The following is a 16,771-nucleotide window of genomic DNA, read 5'->3' on the forward strand; positions in this document are numbered from 1 at the left end:
GTGTGTGTGTGTGTGTGTGTCTTTGTCAGAGTCCAACATGTGGTTGGTGCCTGAGACCAGAGGAGCCGTCCCCCAGGGAGGTTATGGTCACAGCAGCACGTACGATGCTGCCAGTGGGAGTGTATATGTTCATGGAGGCTACAAAGCGCTACCAGCGAACAAATACGGCCTTGTTGATGACCTCTACCGCTACGACGTTAACATCCGGACATGGTAACCAACACACACACACATACACACACACACACGCCTATGTGCTGCCTTTGTATCCATTTCTAAGTACGCAACATGACACTGCTGTCTTGTAATATTCTCCCTGAACACACCTGTGTCACGTGTTGTAGGTTCATTCTGAGAGAGAGCGGCTACCCACGGTACCTCCACTCTGCTGTGCTCCTCAGTGGCACTCTCCTCTTCTTTGGCGGCAACACACACAACGACACGTCACTCAGCAACGGGGCCAAGTGTTTCTCTGCTGACTTCCTGGCGTATGATATCGGTAAGTCTCATGGTGTTGCCACTCCATGTTCTAAACCAAAAGAAAACACAGTAGCACAAAAAAAGTATCACATGAATTCCATTTGGATTTGTCTCCTGAGTCTAAATGTTATTTTAACAAATCTTCTACATGCTGTCATGGTTTTCTTAGCATGTGATGAGTGGACGCTGCTTCCAAAGCCGGATCTACACCGAGATGTCAACCGCTTTGGTCACTCTGCTGTGGTCAGCAATGGGTGAGTTTCTCTCATGCTTACACACTGGACACACTCCCAATGACAGGGAACTTTAAAGGGGTTGAGCTTTGATTTGGCAAAGTCTTAAGGCTGTGTTATGCTGTCCATGCGGAAATGAGATGCAGGAGATCCGGGCAAGTGGACGCTTTAGGCTTTTATGCTTTTTAACACCCTGCACGGCGTCTGTTGGTGTCCATTCCCAAACTGCAGGGGGCGGTGTTTCACAAACGTACTTCTACAGGAGTTGAAGAAGTTTGAATTAGGGATGCACTGAACCAGCTTTCCTGGTCCCAATACCGATACCTGGGCTTTGGGTACCGACCAATACTGATCCTGATCCAATACCAGTGTTAAATAACAAGCTGCATGCTCTACTGTGGGATAAGACTGGTAATGTTTTGAGTAAAAGACAAAATTGAGTACATATGGAATTACTGATGTTTATATTTATCTAAACTATAAGTGTTTAAATGTTAAACAGCAGTTTGGTTAAAAATTGCTTCAGAATTTTCAGAAATGACTATTTGATTGTAAAATTTTATACCTTGTAGACTAAATCATAGTTTAGTCTTAGTGCCAAGTTTGGACTTATCTTTTCCCACCGATATCCGATCCAGCTTTGAGGGGCTGGCTCAGCGCCGATACATGATACCAGGATCGGATTGGTGCAGGCCTAGTTTGAGTTTTCCCAGGTTATCTTAACCAATTCCTCTTATCTGCCGTGATTATTTACCACTTGGTTGTCATCATGAACTCTGTGCACAGTCATACAGATTAGAGATAGATCGATATAGATTTTTTGGGGCCGATACAGTTTATTGTCAAGGAGGCTGATAACTGATATTTGAAGCCGATATTAATTTGCAGTCAAAGTGCAAATACTAGTGTCAAAATTTTAAACAATACAAACTCCAAAACTTAACTTATTTTATTTGAATATTTAATTTTACATATTTTTTTACAAAGTTGAATGAAAACTCAAACATATATATAGCTTAAAAGTTTTCCAATATTTCAATGTAACTGCAATGCTGATTGGCTGTTTCCCAAGCCATGGCTCTGCTAATAACCAATCAGATGGTACTGTGGGTGGGAAAGTGCTGGGGACTGAGAAGTGACTGCAGACAGTGAAGCGGCTGAATCGGAGCCGCAACAACGCAGTTTTAAATTTGTTTCTTATCAGCTTTGGATTAAAAAAAAAGGCTGATGCCGATATGCCTCAACATGCCAAATATCGGCCCCAATATCGGCCTGGCCGATAATCGGTCTATCCCTAATACAGATGCCCGTATTTCTGCTCTTTGATCATTAAGAGATCCTGTTCTTCCGCCATCTTGTCCACACGTCTCTGTCCGGCAGGTTAGAAATTTTCGAGTGTGCAGGGCGCAGAAATTTTCCGCGTGAAAAGGACCATGTGAGGGGGCGTAGTTGCAAAAATGATATCATTTGTCTGCATGGAGCTGCATGGACCCTGCGAACACGTCAAGCATAAATCAGGGTTTAGTTCCTTAGCATGAGAGGCAATTAATGCTCATGCTCAAAACAACACAAGTGATTTTAAAGGATTCTTTATTGGTACATTAAGAATAAAGTTGGTCACAGTCTTTTGGGGTTTCCTCTCAGCTTATGCAGTCTTTGAGACCATACAGTATTTCTTGGCTGTTTGACACTTGTTTAAGAAATCTACTTTGATGATTATTTTAAAATCAGGGACATGACTTACTGTTCGTCTCACTGCACTTTGGAGTAACTCGGCCTACTTCTGGTTCACTCTGTTCTTGACCCTCTTGCTGTGTTGCTCCATCTTTCACCCTCTGGCAGTGTAGTTGTGAGTAGCAGCTGGTCTTAGTCATGAGGGCTTGATTCCCTTTAGGCACAGGTTCCCTGCTGCAGACAAATATAGGCAATCTGTCATGACAACGCCGTCTTTTCTTATGTTTTATGGAAAAACCCTCTGTCTTATGTTTCATGCATTATGCTGTTTTTCACTTTCTACCCCTTTGTTTACACTCTTCTCTTCCAGCTCCATGTATGTGTTTGGGGGCTTCTCCGGCATGCTGCTCAACGATGTGCTTGTGTACCGACCCCCCAGCTGCCACGCTTTCTTGGCAGAGGACGGATGTGTGAAAGCTGGGCCAGGGGTCCGCTGCATCTGGAGCGGTGGCCGCTGTCTCCCCTGGGAACCAAGCATGGCTAATGGAAGCCTCAACCCTGCCCCCTTCTGCCCTCCTAAAGCTGGTGAGACAAATACGTACCTCTTTGATTACTTTCCAGAGCTTTTTCTGGTTGGTTTGTCCTTTCATAATCTGCAAAAATAACTCCAATCCACTTGTAAATAAATATTCTTTTCCCTATGGTTTATTTAGTCACAGTGGATGAGCGCTGCTACCGCTTTTCAGACTGCGCCAGCTGTACAGCCAACACCAACGGGTGCCAGTGGTGTGATGACAAGAAGTGCATCTCTGCCTCCAGCAACTGCACCTCTGTGAGTGGTCCAGCAGGGGGCACCAGAGCTCTTTAAGTCTTGTGCTCATTCACACAGAAACTCAACACTTCAAACAAACTTTGAAGCAATGTTTTCTTTCCTTCTTTTAAACTCTCTCTTCTCATATCGCAGAATGTGAAGAACTTCACTGAATGTCCAGTGAGGAACGAGCAGGTGTGCAGCAAGCTCGCAAACTGCAAGAGCTGCTCCCTGAACCTCAACTGTCACTGGGACCAGAATCAGTCAGAGTGTCACGCTTTACCCGGTGAGAGACCGAGCACCACATGGAAATGTTTGCTCAAAAAATTGACACACGCCGTCTTATTCAAGGCATCAGGAACTGACTCTCAAACCTGACGGGGAATACTTAAAAAGATGTCTTATCAGGGTTTCTAGGATGTACAGTACATCTGATTTTAAACACACCATCTGGTATTTTCAGACGATCTTTCAAGATGTCACCCTGATGTTGTTTATGGCATCTGACAGTATATTTACTTAGAGTCTCTCTCTCTCTCACACACACATGCACACACACTCTCAAGTGTCGACTCTGGCTATATCTGAGAAATTGGTGCTGTCACTTTATCCATAATTTTCCGTTCATGACATCTTGTCACCTAAAGGCTTGTGGCAGCAGAGGGAACTGAAAATCATATGTGTGAGTGTGTCTGATGCCTGGGAGGCAGTCTCAGTATGATACACACACACTAACACATACACACTCACACATGTGGTCAGAAGTAGGTGTTCACCTTTATTTAAACCAGAACTTTTTAGATTTATTCCTCTCCAAAAACTCACCATCCCTCAAAATCAAATAACAGCAGCTAAATCAGTTTCACCTCACACACACAATCTCACACACCCACCCACACACACACTCACTAAGTCCTCAATTTTAGGTCCCCTGGAGAAAAAGCTGATTCTCAGCTGGGTTTCGCTGCTTTGTAGAGACTATTCTGACCTGATCTTAGTCACTGTCTGGGTGCAGGAATGAGGTGGTTTTGATGCGCTTCTAAAAGAGTCCAAAGTCTAATATGAAGTTATTGTTATTTTATTTTTTGCCATCTAGTGATCCAATAAAAAAAGGTACATACAGCTTACTACCAGAGTGATATACGTGATCAGGGTAAGAGTGGTGTTTGAGATCAGCTGTAAAAACTGTGCACCCTTTCAATTCCTAAGGTCACTGCTTCACCATTTGTAGCATTTACACTGCAAAAAAACTGAGTTGTTATCAAGTGTTTTTTTCCTTTTTTCTGTAAAAATGTATTTTTAGAATTGGTATGAGCCACATTCACCTGACAAGTCCAGAAAAATAAGATAGGATAAAACTAAATTGATCTCCAGGGGGGGAACTATTTTGTTCCAGCATACAACAAATAAGAAGAAAACAACAAGTGAGAAGAAAAAAAAAGGTTTTATTTCAAGTTATTTATTGACAAAAATGAGGTCTGAATTGCTTGTAACAAGTAAAAGAAAAAATCAACCAATGGAACAAGAGAAAGGTTACTTATATTAAGACATTATTCTAGTTTCAAGCAAATTTTTAAGCAAATTTTTCTTACTCCACTGGCAGTTTTTTTTTTACTTGTTACAAGCAAGTCAGACCTAATTTTTGTCTTTACATAACTTGAAACAAGACATTTTTCCGGACTGACCAGTTGAATGAGGCCCTCATTAAGTTTAATTGGACAATTTTTACTTAAAATAAAACAAAAACACTTGATATGATTTCAGTTTTTTTGCAGTGTACCTACCCAAAAACAACGTAGGTAAAATGTCTCATACACTGCTGTCTGCTTTTTCTATTTATGTTTTGTTCCTCTATGCTGTTTAGTATTAAACCAACCCACCTGTTTGGTGTAATTCAAGGTCAAATTGAAATAGCTGATTGAAATGTTAATATTAAACCAACATATCAAGGTGGGGAAACCTTAAAGTGATCACTTTTTGGCAAAAGGCTGTTGGTTGGAATTTAACCTGGGAAGTCTTTGTACATTGGGTGCCTGATGGTGAAACTTACGCTTAATCTCTCAACTTCTGAATTACACATCAGACCAGGTTTAGTAAGCACTGTCAGGCATCATCAGGTCAGCAGAAAAGGTCATCTAAAACTGAGAGTGATGACTAAAAGACTCATCCACCAACACATACCCTCAAATTATAAATGATTATGCTTGGTAACTTTTTCATTTAGAATCAGGGGACTGTTTATGATCAAGTTCACAATATCAATTATTATCAATAAGGGCTTCATGTCAGCCCCCAATGCCTGGAAAATCAATTATTGCAGGCTTAATGATTTAATTTTTCTATAATAGGGAACATCTGTCCCTGACTTTGTGTGAGATGATTGGGGTTAAAGCATTAGTCAGTGAAGCAATGGACTTGAGAGGAAACAGTGTGGAGTTGTGTCCTCAGACTAGGGATGCACTGATATTAAAATTTTGGCCGATACTGATATCAAATAATAATATTGTTGTTATGACTGATAACCAATATTTACCAATATCGATATTGGTTAAAAAAACAACAAGAAAACAAACAAACTGAGATGAAGATGTCGAGGTAGTTCAGAGAGACAGAGCGGCTCAATCTTGAGAAAAGACGACTATGGAGAGAATCAAAGGATGGAGCGCCGGGATGAATGTGATCGCAAAAAGTATGTTTTGTCTGCGTTTTGTATCAAAAACAGGAAGAGAGACATAAAAGAAGAGAGTCCACTCTTCATGGGTAGTTTTGGTGTTTACATAGTCATAGAAAACAATATTAATTGGGTCTTGAAAGATTGTTCAAGGTGCTCTGAAAATGCCGGCAGCTAATAAGCAAATATGGTATAATAATACAGATACCAATACAGATACCGATACCGATAACATATCGGCCGATACTGATATGTAAAAAAAAACAAAAACACAAAAAAAACAGAATTTGCTTGTTGTGACCTGTGTTCACTCATCTTCCTATCTTCCTACAGCCCAGCAGTGCAGTGAGGGCTGGAGCCAGGTGGGCGAGGCCTGCCTGAGGATCAACTCCAGCCGGGAGAGCTACGACAACGCCCAGCATTACTGCAAGAACCTCAACGGGAACATCGCCTCACTCACCACCTCCAAACAAGTGGATTTTGTGCTCGAGGAGCTGAAGAAGCTGCAGCAACATGGCAAGGTACACAAAAACAAGGCAATCAGTGAAACAACACTGCTGATGTTTGTTAAATCTAGAGTGACGTGATTGACAGATTGCAAACGGCAACAGGAAGTAGGTCTGAGTTCCTCCTGATCAATTCCTCACTAGTGTGTGTTCCTCTGCTTTCTGTCTGATTGCAGGCCTCTTTATAGCGTGTGTAATTTTGTCTTCCAACTGTTTCTCATCAAATTGTTTCCCACTTGGCAGCGCCACAAACAGCACGGTTTGTTTCTGGGTACGACGCAGTTCCAAGAAGAAAAAACAATGCCAGGCGGCGGTGTCTGAGAAAGTGCGCCTGATGAATCAGACTGTGATAATCACGCTTCACTTAGTTTTGTTTTCGCCTTGTTTGATTTATTTGATCCCTTGTAACACAGTCACAGATTCTTCGCTCTCATTTTATTTAACAAACCAGGGCCAGACGACAGGCTGTCTGTAGGAACAATCACAAGCACTTAGAGAATCGAATACACTGGCTGCTACTGCTGCTTCTGCTGCTGCTGAGTCTGGTTGGCTTGTGGTTTTATCTTTGGCTTGAAAGAGCATATACTTGGAGTTATCTGTCCAATCTATAGCAATAAAAAAACACATCAATGGATTAACAGAAGTCTTTGACTTTTGGGGGGAAATTCACTAACTGTAGATCATGGCCTCTAAGAGGAGCGAAAACTGTGCTTATCTTTCTCCATCTGCTCTGTCATAAAAGGCTCATTCACTTAGCTCCCGAATCTTATAAAGACGATTTGCTAACACATACATAATATTTTGCAGCTCCTTAAACTTATTTAGCATCTCATTGTGGAAATAGTTTCTCTTACTGAAATCAAAACAAAGATCAGGGCTTTAGAGGAAAATGATAACTAATGTTTTTTTTTTTAATCTGTTTAAAATGATTTTAAAGCTATGAAGGAATTTTTATGAACACTTAAGTATCAAAATAATCAAGGCAGAAATATTCAACATTCCCTCAAGTTTTTCCGTGATGCTGTAACAAGTTTTCCACTATCCTGTGGAAAACATATATATAAAATTGACTGTAACACATCAGTAGCAGAGGCCATCACTGTGGATGAGACCAGTGAGGGTTAGGCATACATCCTTGACAAGTTGTCTGACTTTGCCGTGGGTAAAGAAGAGTCCCTGGCTGTTTTCCAACCCCCCTACTACACTAGCAGTACCTACTATTCAGAATGTAGTAAGTAATATGTGAAAACTTGCGAAATCTGCGGTTTGCCAAAAAAAAAAATTCCTACTAATCTGGGAAAATTTCTCTGCATGCAACGGACCAGTCTACCTGGCATACTATTTCCCAAAATGCACAGCACTGAGGCTGTTTGTCTATGTCTATGTCTATTTTGGTACATTACTGCCATCTAGTGAAATGAGTTGTCATTATAACTACAATACAACAACACTAACATTTGACAGTCCGTGAGATCTATCAGCTATAAAAATAAAAATCCCTTCCAAATTTATTTTCAGTGAACGATATAACTTTTGGTGTAAGATTAAAAATCAAATATGATGATTCTGCTGTGATACAATTAACAAAATGACTAAAATGCCAAGACCTACCCCAAGTTTGTGTTGTACATTTATAATAAAGGCAAAAAAACACCCATCACCTGGCTCCATTTCTCGAAACTAAATAGAGTAGTAAACTACAAAACAGACCCAACAGAACAGTCATACAACATGCAGTGCCTACTACATACAACAATCACATGTAGTATGTATCAGGCGGAAAACAGCCTCTGTCTTTCACTGTCCCATCAGCAGATCCCTCTGTTACCTGTGAATCTGGGATACATGGTGTACTTACAGTTTGCTAATAAGCTAAGCTAGAGGCAGGTCTAGACTACTTTAAATGTTATGGTCCAACTGGAATGTTGACTTTTGCAGGAATGACCCAAAGTACGTGTGCCCATGAACTAAGAAATAGCATCTATTGTTAGCTAGCTTCTTAAAGCCAGCATTATGGTGTAAATTGTAACCCTGTCAGTTGGTGATTTTTGGCCACGTGTCATTTGCAAGTGCCTTTTGTTTCCCTTTAAGACATTACTACTGGTGTAATGGATAAGCACTTACTCTCCTTACTGCTTTATCTGCTTTCACCACTACAACTGGCTGCAAGTCACCAGATTACAGGGTCATTCTAAAAACCAAAACACCAGCTTAGCAAAATGCCACCGCTGTGCATTAAATTTGATTTCCTGTGTCGTGGGAAAATGAGGCTGTGATGTAAGGAGGATGTGAGAAAAGGAAGAACATTCTAGCCCCAAAACAAATATCAAGAGCTTATGCAAACCAAACTAAAATAGAAACTTACCTCAGAGAGGATGCAAGCCTCCACCCTGTGTTTTGTGAGGTTGATTTATGACAGATGAAACAAGGGATTTAAATGCCAGTTGATAAAAGCTTAATGAAAACAGTGCACATTGTTCTGCACTACCAGCAAGGCAGAAAAAAATCAGAATATGAACTAAAATCTGTTATTGTGATATTTTTTTTTTAAGCACGTTTTCATTTACAATGAACCTTCCCTGGTGTTTGTGATGCATTACAGTCAACACAACATTTGAAACTGTCTGTGCAGAACATGAATTCTACCTCTTGAATTATAATTAGTCCATGTTATTAACAGCATAATAATTCAGGTCTCTTCATCTGTAATGGAAATGTTGTGGAAACACTCACCTTCTCATATGGCTGCAGCTACGCCTGGGACGATAGTCAACAAATCAATTTAATCGTACGTTAAATGAAATGAACTCTATAATTTTGCCAGCCTCAATATATCGCCATATTCATGTGTGCTTGTTTTCTTCGTCCCTTGCCTCAGGGCTGCTAGCATCAGGCTAGCATAAATGCACAGAGGGCAGCAAGTGAGCCTTGTGAGCGTGATAGAGGCAAAGCAGGTTAACATAACAGAAATTAGGAGAAAAGAAGATGATCGTAAAGTGAAACGCCTAAGCCTCAAAGTAGAAATATTTCAGCTTCAAACCTAATGAGCAAGGTGAACCCATCAACACGGACGAGCCAGTGTGCAGCAACAAAAAAGGCAAAACAACAAACTCCCATACTCATCTAAAACACAATCTGAAACACAACCACCCAACCCAGCTTTTCCAACTCGGGAAGAAACCTCACCTGTAGATGCAGAGCCTTTGTACCGGCAGTCAACACTCACTGAGGAGTGTGATCGACAAAGTAAATAAAAATAGAACTGCGCAAAATGGTGTTGCTGACAGAAAGGGTTTTCTGAATGCTCAAAACTGAGACAAGAGAGGAAAATGTCTTAAATATTTTAACGTCTACAAAAATGTCTAGAAATATTTATATAAATGCTTGATTTGGTCTCAGGATAATACTGTCAATAATATTGTTTATCATCAGTGATTGTAGGACAATGTATTGTCCAGCAAATTGTATTATCGGCCCAGGCCTAGCTGTGACCACACAACCACTTTGCACAGTCAAAAAAATAGTGAAACCTGTTGATGAGTTTCAGCCTGTTTTCATGAGTGCATCATTTGAACTCTGCCTCTCTGGCCCAAACTGGCTTGTTTGTTTCCTCATGTGCCATTTGGCATCATTTTCCTGAGGGCGAATAACTCATCACACCTGTGAAATTATTTTCATTTGAAGTTTAATGGCATTCTTGGTTCCTGGATGTAAATTCAGGAGCACGTCATACCTCAGATATTTTCATATAGCGAAAAAGAAAGCACAGACATTTTAATCTTATATTGGAGCAACCAGTGGAGCTTGTAACATTTTTGCTGTGCCTCCACAGCGGCTGTCTCCCTGGGTTGGCCTGAGGAAAATCAACGTGTCGTACTGGGGTTGGGAGGACATGACGCCTTTCACCAACAACAGTCTGCGCTGGCTGCCTGGCGAGCCCAGTGACTCTGGTTTCTGTGCGTACCTGGAGGAGCCTCAGGTGTCTGGTCTCAGGGCGAATCCATGCACTGCAACCGCACACGGCCTCATCTGTGAGAAAGCAACCGGTGAGAGCTCTACATGGTTTATTTACCACATCGATTTGTTACCTCCGCCAAGGAGGTTGTGTTTTTGGGAGAGTCTGTCTGTCTGTCTGTGAACAACATAACTCAAAAAGTAATGAACGGATCTTGATGAAATTTTCAGGAAATGTTAAAAATAGGATAAAGAAGAACTGATTAAATTTTGGAGGTGATCCGAATCACTGTCTGGATCCAGGACATTTTTAAAGGATTCTTTATCATTGTGAGATAGGGCTGTTTTTACCATATGTGTATATAACTCCACCATAAATGGTCGGATTGTTTTGCAAAACAATAAAAGACAAGGTCACCATGATTTCTAACAGATGTGAAAGTATGATCCAGATTCTGGAAATATTCTGGAAACTACACTGCAAAAAATTGAAATCTTGTTACGTGTTTTTGTCTTATTTTAAGCAAAAATTGTCTTACTATGCTTGATCTGAGCCACATTCGACAAGTCCCAAAAAATGTCTTGTTTCAAGTTATTGAAAAACAAGAATGAGGTCTGATTTGCTTGTAACAAGTAAAAAAAAACTTCCAATGGCAGAAAAGTTACTTGTTTTATGACACTATTCTAGTTTCAAGCTAATTTAAAGCAAAATTTTCTTGTTCTATTGGCAGATTTTTAAACTTGTTACAATCAATTCAGACCTCATTTCTGTCATTAAATAACCTAAAAACAACATTTTTCTGGACTGGTCAGTTGAATGTGACTAATATGGCGTACAACTAGACAATTTTTACAGAAAATAAGACAAAAAAACTTGATAAGATATCAGTTTTTTTGCAGTGTAAGATCCTGAATATGAAATATGTTCTGGGTCATCATAATTTTCAACACTGCCAGGAAACAAATTATTGTACAAACCTGCAACTAACACCAAATTGTAGCAGACAGTCTGCTGAAAGGAAGTATAACATTAAAGTAGGACTAAAGTGTTGGTGACAATCACAATATGCCTGGCTACAAGGTCTGTGCTCTCTGAGTGGTGTTCTAGTTTTCTATTGTTTTTGGACAAAAGAAATCATTTATTTTTTTCCTCTGTGTTTAGGAAACCCCAACCAGAGCACCCGTCCCTCCTGTAAGAAGCCGTGCTCGCTGCACACAAACTGTGCAAACTGCACCAGTCAGGCCACAGAGTGCATGTGGTGTGGCAGTGCTCAGCGCTGCGTCGACTCCACCGCTTATGTCATCTCTTTTCCTTATGGCCAGTGTCTGGAGTGGCAGACTGGAGAGTGTTTGGGTAAGTGTTTCCAACTGAACTCAATTTAAATAAGTCTGCTATGTTTATATAGTTTGGCATTAAGGTGGCTGGCATTAAGCCCTCACAGATTGGCTGGTGTAAGGAGTGTGTGTTAGGAGTCAGTATTAATCACTGAGAGAAAGGGGGGTGAGGGTAAACAGCTTTAAGTGGAAGGTGTTTGTGTGTCAGGGAAATAGTATTAGTTCACTCTGATTGGCTTTCAGAGGTAATTTTTGGTTTGTAACGGTCAATTACTCTCACATATAGTCGACCTGACTGTGTGATTTCCCCGCTGACCGTGCTGCAGATGGACTCTTTAACGTTAGCTGGCTATATGAGGTTTAAAATCACATCGGGCTTAAAGAGCTGTTGGTGACAAAACCCCAAATAACTTTATGGAGAAGTCTGACAAGACAACACAATATCATGATGTGAATTTTGTTGTCTTGATGTTGGAGCGTGAAGTTTTTGGAATCAGGTCTATTTGATATGCCAAAGGTTTGGCTGGTGAACTTGGCCTCATGCTGCTTTAACATGTTCTCCATAAGAAAAGGCATTAAAAGACAGTCAACAACAGTCACTAAAAGGGAAGCCAAAGCATTTGGCCCCATCCACTGATTATCTGAAATGTTTGAAACCCATTTCAAACTTAAAAGCCCCGTTTTCACCAAGCGGTCCGGTATGGATCAGTACATTTTGGTAAAAGACTGATCGATGAAGCCTGATCCTGTTTGTGTTCCCACAGCCAACCGTGCCCTTTGTGGTAGGCAGCGTGTAAGCTGGATGTCAATAGCTGCGTCAGCTTCGTAATAGCGTGACGGCATAGCAGCATAACACAGTGTAACCCACTAACAAAATCCGAAGAGAAGAAAAACACAACACAGTAAGCAAAGAGCAATTCATCCTCTTTGTGATTGGCTTTTTTCCGAACAAAAAGAAAGTTATCTTCATGAAGCTGACTGGAGATTCAAACATGGCAGAGTTATGTGTTGTTCTTTATTACCGCTGTCACAAAGAAGTCACTATTCCTTCAACCAATCAACGGACTGCAGTGTTTCTAATTCCACCTTCTGGGGTTGTCGGTAGGTCGAGCCGCATTTTCACCAGACAGTCCTGTTTGGTTCAGTTCGGTTTGGCAGGGTTTGGTATGGTCAAGCCTGATCACGTTTGCGTTTCCACAGCAAACTGTGTCCCCTGGTGGTAGGGGGTGCTTAAACTGGGTGCCGAAAGCCGCATCTATTAAATAATAGCGTGACACCATAGCACAGCGTACCCTTCTAATAAATCCACCGAAGAAGAAAAACACGACACAGTAAACAAAGAGCAATGATGGAAGACATCCAGCAATTGGTCCTCAAGCTTTGTTTTAGAGAAGACTGTATTCTGTTAGGAAAAAGAACAGCCGCTGTCGCACGGTAAGTGCAGTTCTTTTGACCATTTAACGGTCTGCAGTGTTGTAGCTCCACCTTCCACGTTCGGATTGGTTTAGTCTGGAGCCCCTACGGAAGGGTCCCAAAAAGTGGAATGGCTCGTCTCGGTTATTTGGGGATCCGTCCCGGGATTGGTCAGTGAAAATGCGTTAAATGTGTGCCATGCCGGGATGAACCGAACTGAACTGCTTGGTGGAAACAGGACTTCTGGCACCCCAACAATGGGGTAGCAAAAACCGGGACAGTTCAACTGGTCAACAATTCGAGGACCTGTCCTGGTCTGAGTAAAAGGAAACGACACAAAATGTGTGCTGTAGTGAGAATAGCTGCCAAAAGGGAGGTATCATGCTTTCCTGATATTTAAAACACAAGTATAAAGTAACAATCCTGAATGATCATTCCAAACAGGTGCACATTTTCAAACTTCTACATATTCATATGTTGTAAGAATCTCTGAATCTGTTCGTAAACTGACCAAATTAGTCTCTTCTAAAACATAGCGCAAGATTTTTTTGAAACTTGTTGAAACGACGAGGCCATTTCATAAGGATCTCCTAACTTAACACATTAGAAAGGTGGCCCTTTAACACCAAGGTCTGCCCATAGGTGTTCTCTCAACTGGCCTCCAGATAGCTGGCCAATCAAAGGGGAGGGGGTTTGTGGAGCAGGGGGCCTTAAAGAGCCAGCAGCTGAGACAATGTGTTCCAGACAGAAGCTGAAATAAGGCTTTTCTAAAACATCAGTGAGAGGAAAAATGGGGATATTTTTGAGCTGTAAATCATGTAAAGCTACTGAAGGGGCACCAGAGGGACAGAATAAAGCATAAATAAAGCACAATACCCCCTCTTTAATGGCAGATCAACAAGGCACTGAAATTTTGCCTCTGCTCCCTCTATAAAAACTCTGAGACAAAATAATGGCCTTTCAGGCTACAGAGTGTTTTCACTGCACATTGGTAAGCTGATAAGAGGGCGCCTTTTCCTGAGGGCTGGTTTACCTGTTAGGGTTGGTGTTTTTGTGCTGCATGATATATGTTTTTCTCCCGTAGTTGTGTCAGATCATAAATACATCTTAAATCAGTTTAGAGAGTAACAACATTTCAGTAGCTGAAGGGTGCAGGCTCAAATTCATTTGTGTCAGCGGGTATTTGGTAACCCAGGCGTTTGTGTATAAGCTGATATTCGTCCTGAGGAATTTGTAGCTTTCAGCGTGAAGGACAGAGAAGTGTTTCCCATCCAGCCAATTTCCTCTGTTTTCTTCTCTGTTTGTTTAGTCTGACTTTGCACCTTCACTTTCACTCTCAAACTTTCCTTCAGCACTAAAGTATTGAATTATCTCACCTTTTTAACTCCTTTCCTCCTCATTCTCAGTGCAAAGAGAGGCATGCTTTATGCTGAGCACACTGCATAAATGCACTTCAAGCAGCAGACCCAGGATATAATGCTGTGGAGTATCATCGCCTGCAGGGAGACTTTGAAAGGGCAGACTGTGTTCGTATTTGTTGCTCTCAGGAGAGGGGAGTCTTATGTTGCAGATCAAAGTCTGGAGGAGAAGGGAGAAGGTGGTGGGAAGTAATTATTCATGGCTTTCAACAGCTGTTAAAGAGATATCTACTTCGTCATGCAATCAAAACGCCGCTGCAGTTTCTGCATTGCTGCATTTTAGCCGACAGAACACATCAACATCATTCTAATGGTGTGGCTCTACTTGTGAGTGTAAAGCTGGCGTTTAGAGCAGAAATATTGCCTCATTAAGTGTTTGTTAAAACAGAAACTAGTTCAGCCAACAGGATGATGTGATATTCTCAGTCCAAAAATCAAAACAGTTCAGATTCACTTTAAACAACTTAAACACAATTTCTCTGACTCAAGAGTTCAGAAACCCAAAGTTGGTGGAGTAACTTTGATTTTCAATTATAGTCAAGTCATGTCGGTGTAATTACACTGTAGCTTCCGTGCATCTTGGCATGCTCTCCACCCCTCCAGTTTTCACATTTCTGCTGGATGTCAGACAGAGTAAAAACACAGGGCTTTCAATTTTCTAAGCTGTCTTCAGGCTGGAGTTGCAACATATGATGTTCAGTTTCGGAAGTTCACGAGTTCATGCTCGTTCGTGTTCAGCAGGTTTTATTTTATGACTAATATTTTCTGTTTAGTAAGAGAAACTATTTAATATTCCTCTAGCAAAAGCCCAGTTTGACCAGATATTTTTCTTTTCCACAGTTATAGCTAAAAAATTGTAGTTGCTACAAACTTTTCTGTCCTCAACATTCCTTTGGTTGTTTTTTAAAGTAGATGAAGCCATGAGAAGTAAAACTATTACTCTGAATCAGTACCATCGCAAATAGTCACAAATCATTGTACTGAAATATTTTCAACAAATCTACATTATACTGAAAGTTTCAACTTTTTTAATTCCAGAAAAATTGCAATGCAAAAAGTACAATTAAAAAAAAAATCTCCACCCTTCATCCCGCACCCCTACACCTCTAAACCCCACCCAGTCCTCTTCTTTCATAGCTGAGAAAGTAAGACACATGCGTACTCATATGACATTCAAATGTGATGGAGTGCAAGATTTTTGAAAAGGGAAAGAAGAAAAACAACATAAAAGAGAGTGGTACCTTGACTTGCAAGTGTCCCAGCTAATGAATTTGCAGAGAGACGAGCAGTCTCTTGGTCGGGTTTTTTTCTTTAGATTGAGAGCCAAAAAATTGGGTTATGAGCCAGCTTCAGATACCCCAGATAACCTGGACTGAGAGCTGATCCATAAGACAGATCAGATGAACTCTGTTCTGTTTTAATTATGTTCACTCAGTTTTGGTTGGCAAAGGTAGAAAAGCCTGAAGTTAGCATGTACCGATCAGTCAGCTGATCAATGCCAATGTCATTCATTTTGGGGGGATCGGTGATCAGCCCATCCTTACATATGAAACTGATTTTATATACCTCCAGGAAGGTCTGACAACTAGCCATTGTTGCTTTTTGATCTGAGACCTAAAACTCAGGACACTTAATTGGTTGTTAAAGTTAAAACATAAAGATTTTGTTGTTTCACAGGTATTATTCAATGATTTTCAATAAAATAAGATTGGAACATTGAAGGTATATGCTGTCAGTTGTAAAAAATAAAAAATAAAAACTGGTATCGGCCAAAATTGGTATTGGCCAGGTCAGGCTTTTTAAAGATCCGTGATTGGCCAGAAAATTATAATCTGTGCACCCCTAGCCTAACCTTGCAGAGCAGATGGACCTGCCTGATTCAGTTTCTGAAATCCTGCAGACCCATCTTGCCAGGCTCTTTTGACCAATGAATTCACTCAGCTTAATTCTGACCGGCCCAATCAGGGAAGAGAGGTGGGAGCAGTGGAAGTGACTTTCGTACTTGTCAGCGTTCCTTTGATTCTTAAGTTAACTTTACAAAAGCAGCAGCAGTCGTCTGACGCCATCATCACAACTGTTTCTCATGTTCCTGAAGTTGTTTATCTATTGTTTCTCAGCAGCTACGTTGTCTATTGTTTCTCTAAGCTACGTCATACAGTGGTTTGATGCAGATTGGTCTGTGGTGAGTGTGTCAATCAGAGTGATCGTCCAATCACCAGCTGCTGATTTTTTTGAAGGTTCCGCCTCTGAAAACAAATCAGAGAAGCTGCTACCCA

The 16,771-nt window shown here is 40.9% G+C and overlaps 1 protein-coding gene across 1 annotated transcript in view; it reads left to right on the forward strand.

Annotated features, from left to right (window-relative positions):
• The window catches only part of atrnl1b (attractin-like 1b), a 101,248-nt gene that overhangs the window by 16,125 nt on the left and 68,352 nt on the right, over positions 1 to 16,771 (forward strand). Inside the window, exons 9-17 of the mRNA XM_074662603.1 lie at positions 30 to 213; positions 345 to 499; positions 650 to 734; positions 2,758 to 2,972; positions 3,101 to 3,219; positions 3,352 to 3,484; positions 6,203 to 6,390; positions 10,208 to 10,421; positions 11,492 to 11,683. Coding sequence (XP_074518704.1) covers positions 30 to 213; positions 345 to 499; positions 650 to 734; positions 2,758 to 2,972; positions 3,101 to 3,219; positions 3,352 to 3,484; positions 6,203 to 6,390; positions 10,208 to 10,421; positions 11,492 to 11,683 — 1,485 coding nt within the window. The remainder of the gene's footprint in view (positions 1 to 29; positions 214 to 344; positions 500 to 649; positions 735 to 2,757; positions 2,973 to 3,100; positions 3,220 to 3,351; positions 3,485 to 6,202; positions 6,391 to 10,207; positions 10,422 to 11,491; positions 11,684 to 16,771) is intronic.

This window comes from Halichoeres trimaculatus, unplaced genomic scaffold (assembly GCF_033239565.1).
Source record: "Halichoeres trimaculatus isolate MK-OKI-2021-1 unplaced genomic scaffold, fHalTri1.1 fHalTri1_scaffold_23, whole genome shotgun sequence".
NCBI classification, from domain to species: domain Eukaryota; kingdom Metazoa; phylum Chordata; class Actinopteri; order Labriformes; family Labridae; genus Halichoeres; species Halichoeres trimaculatus.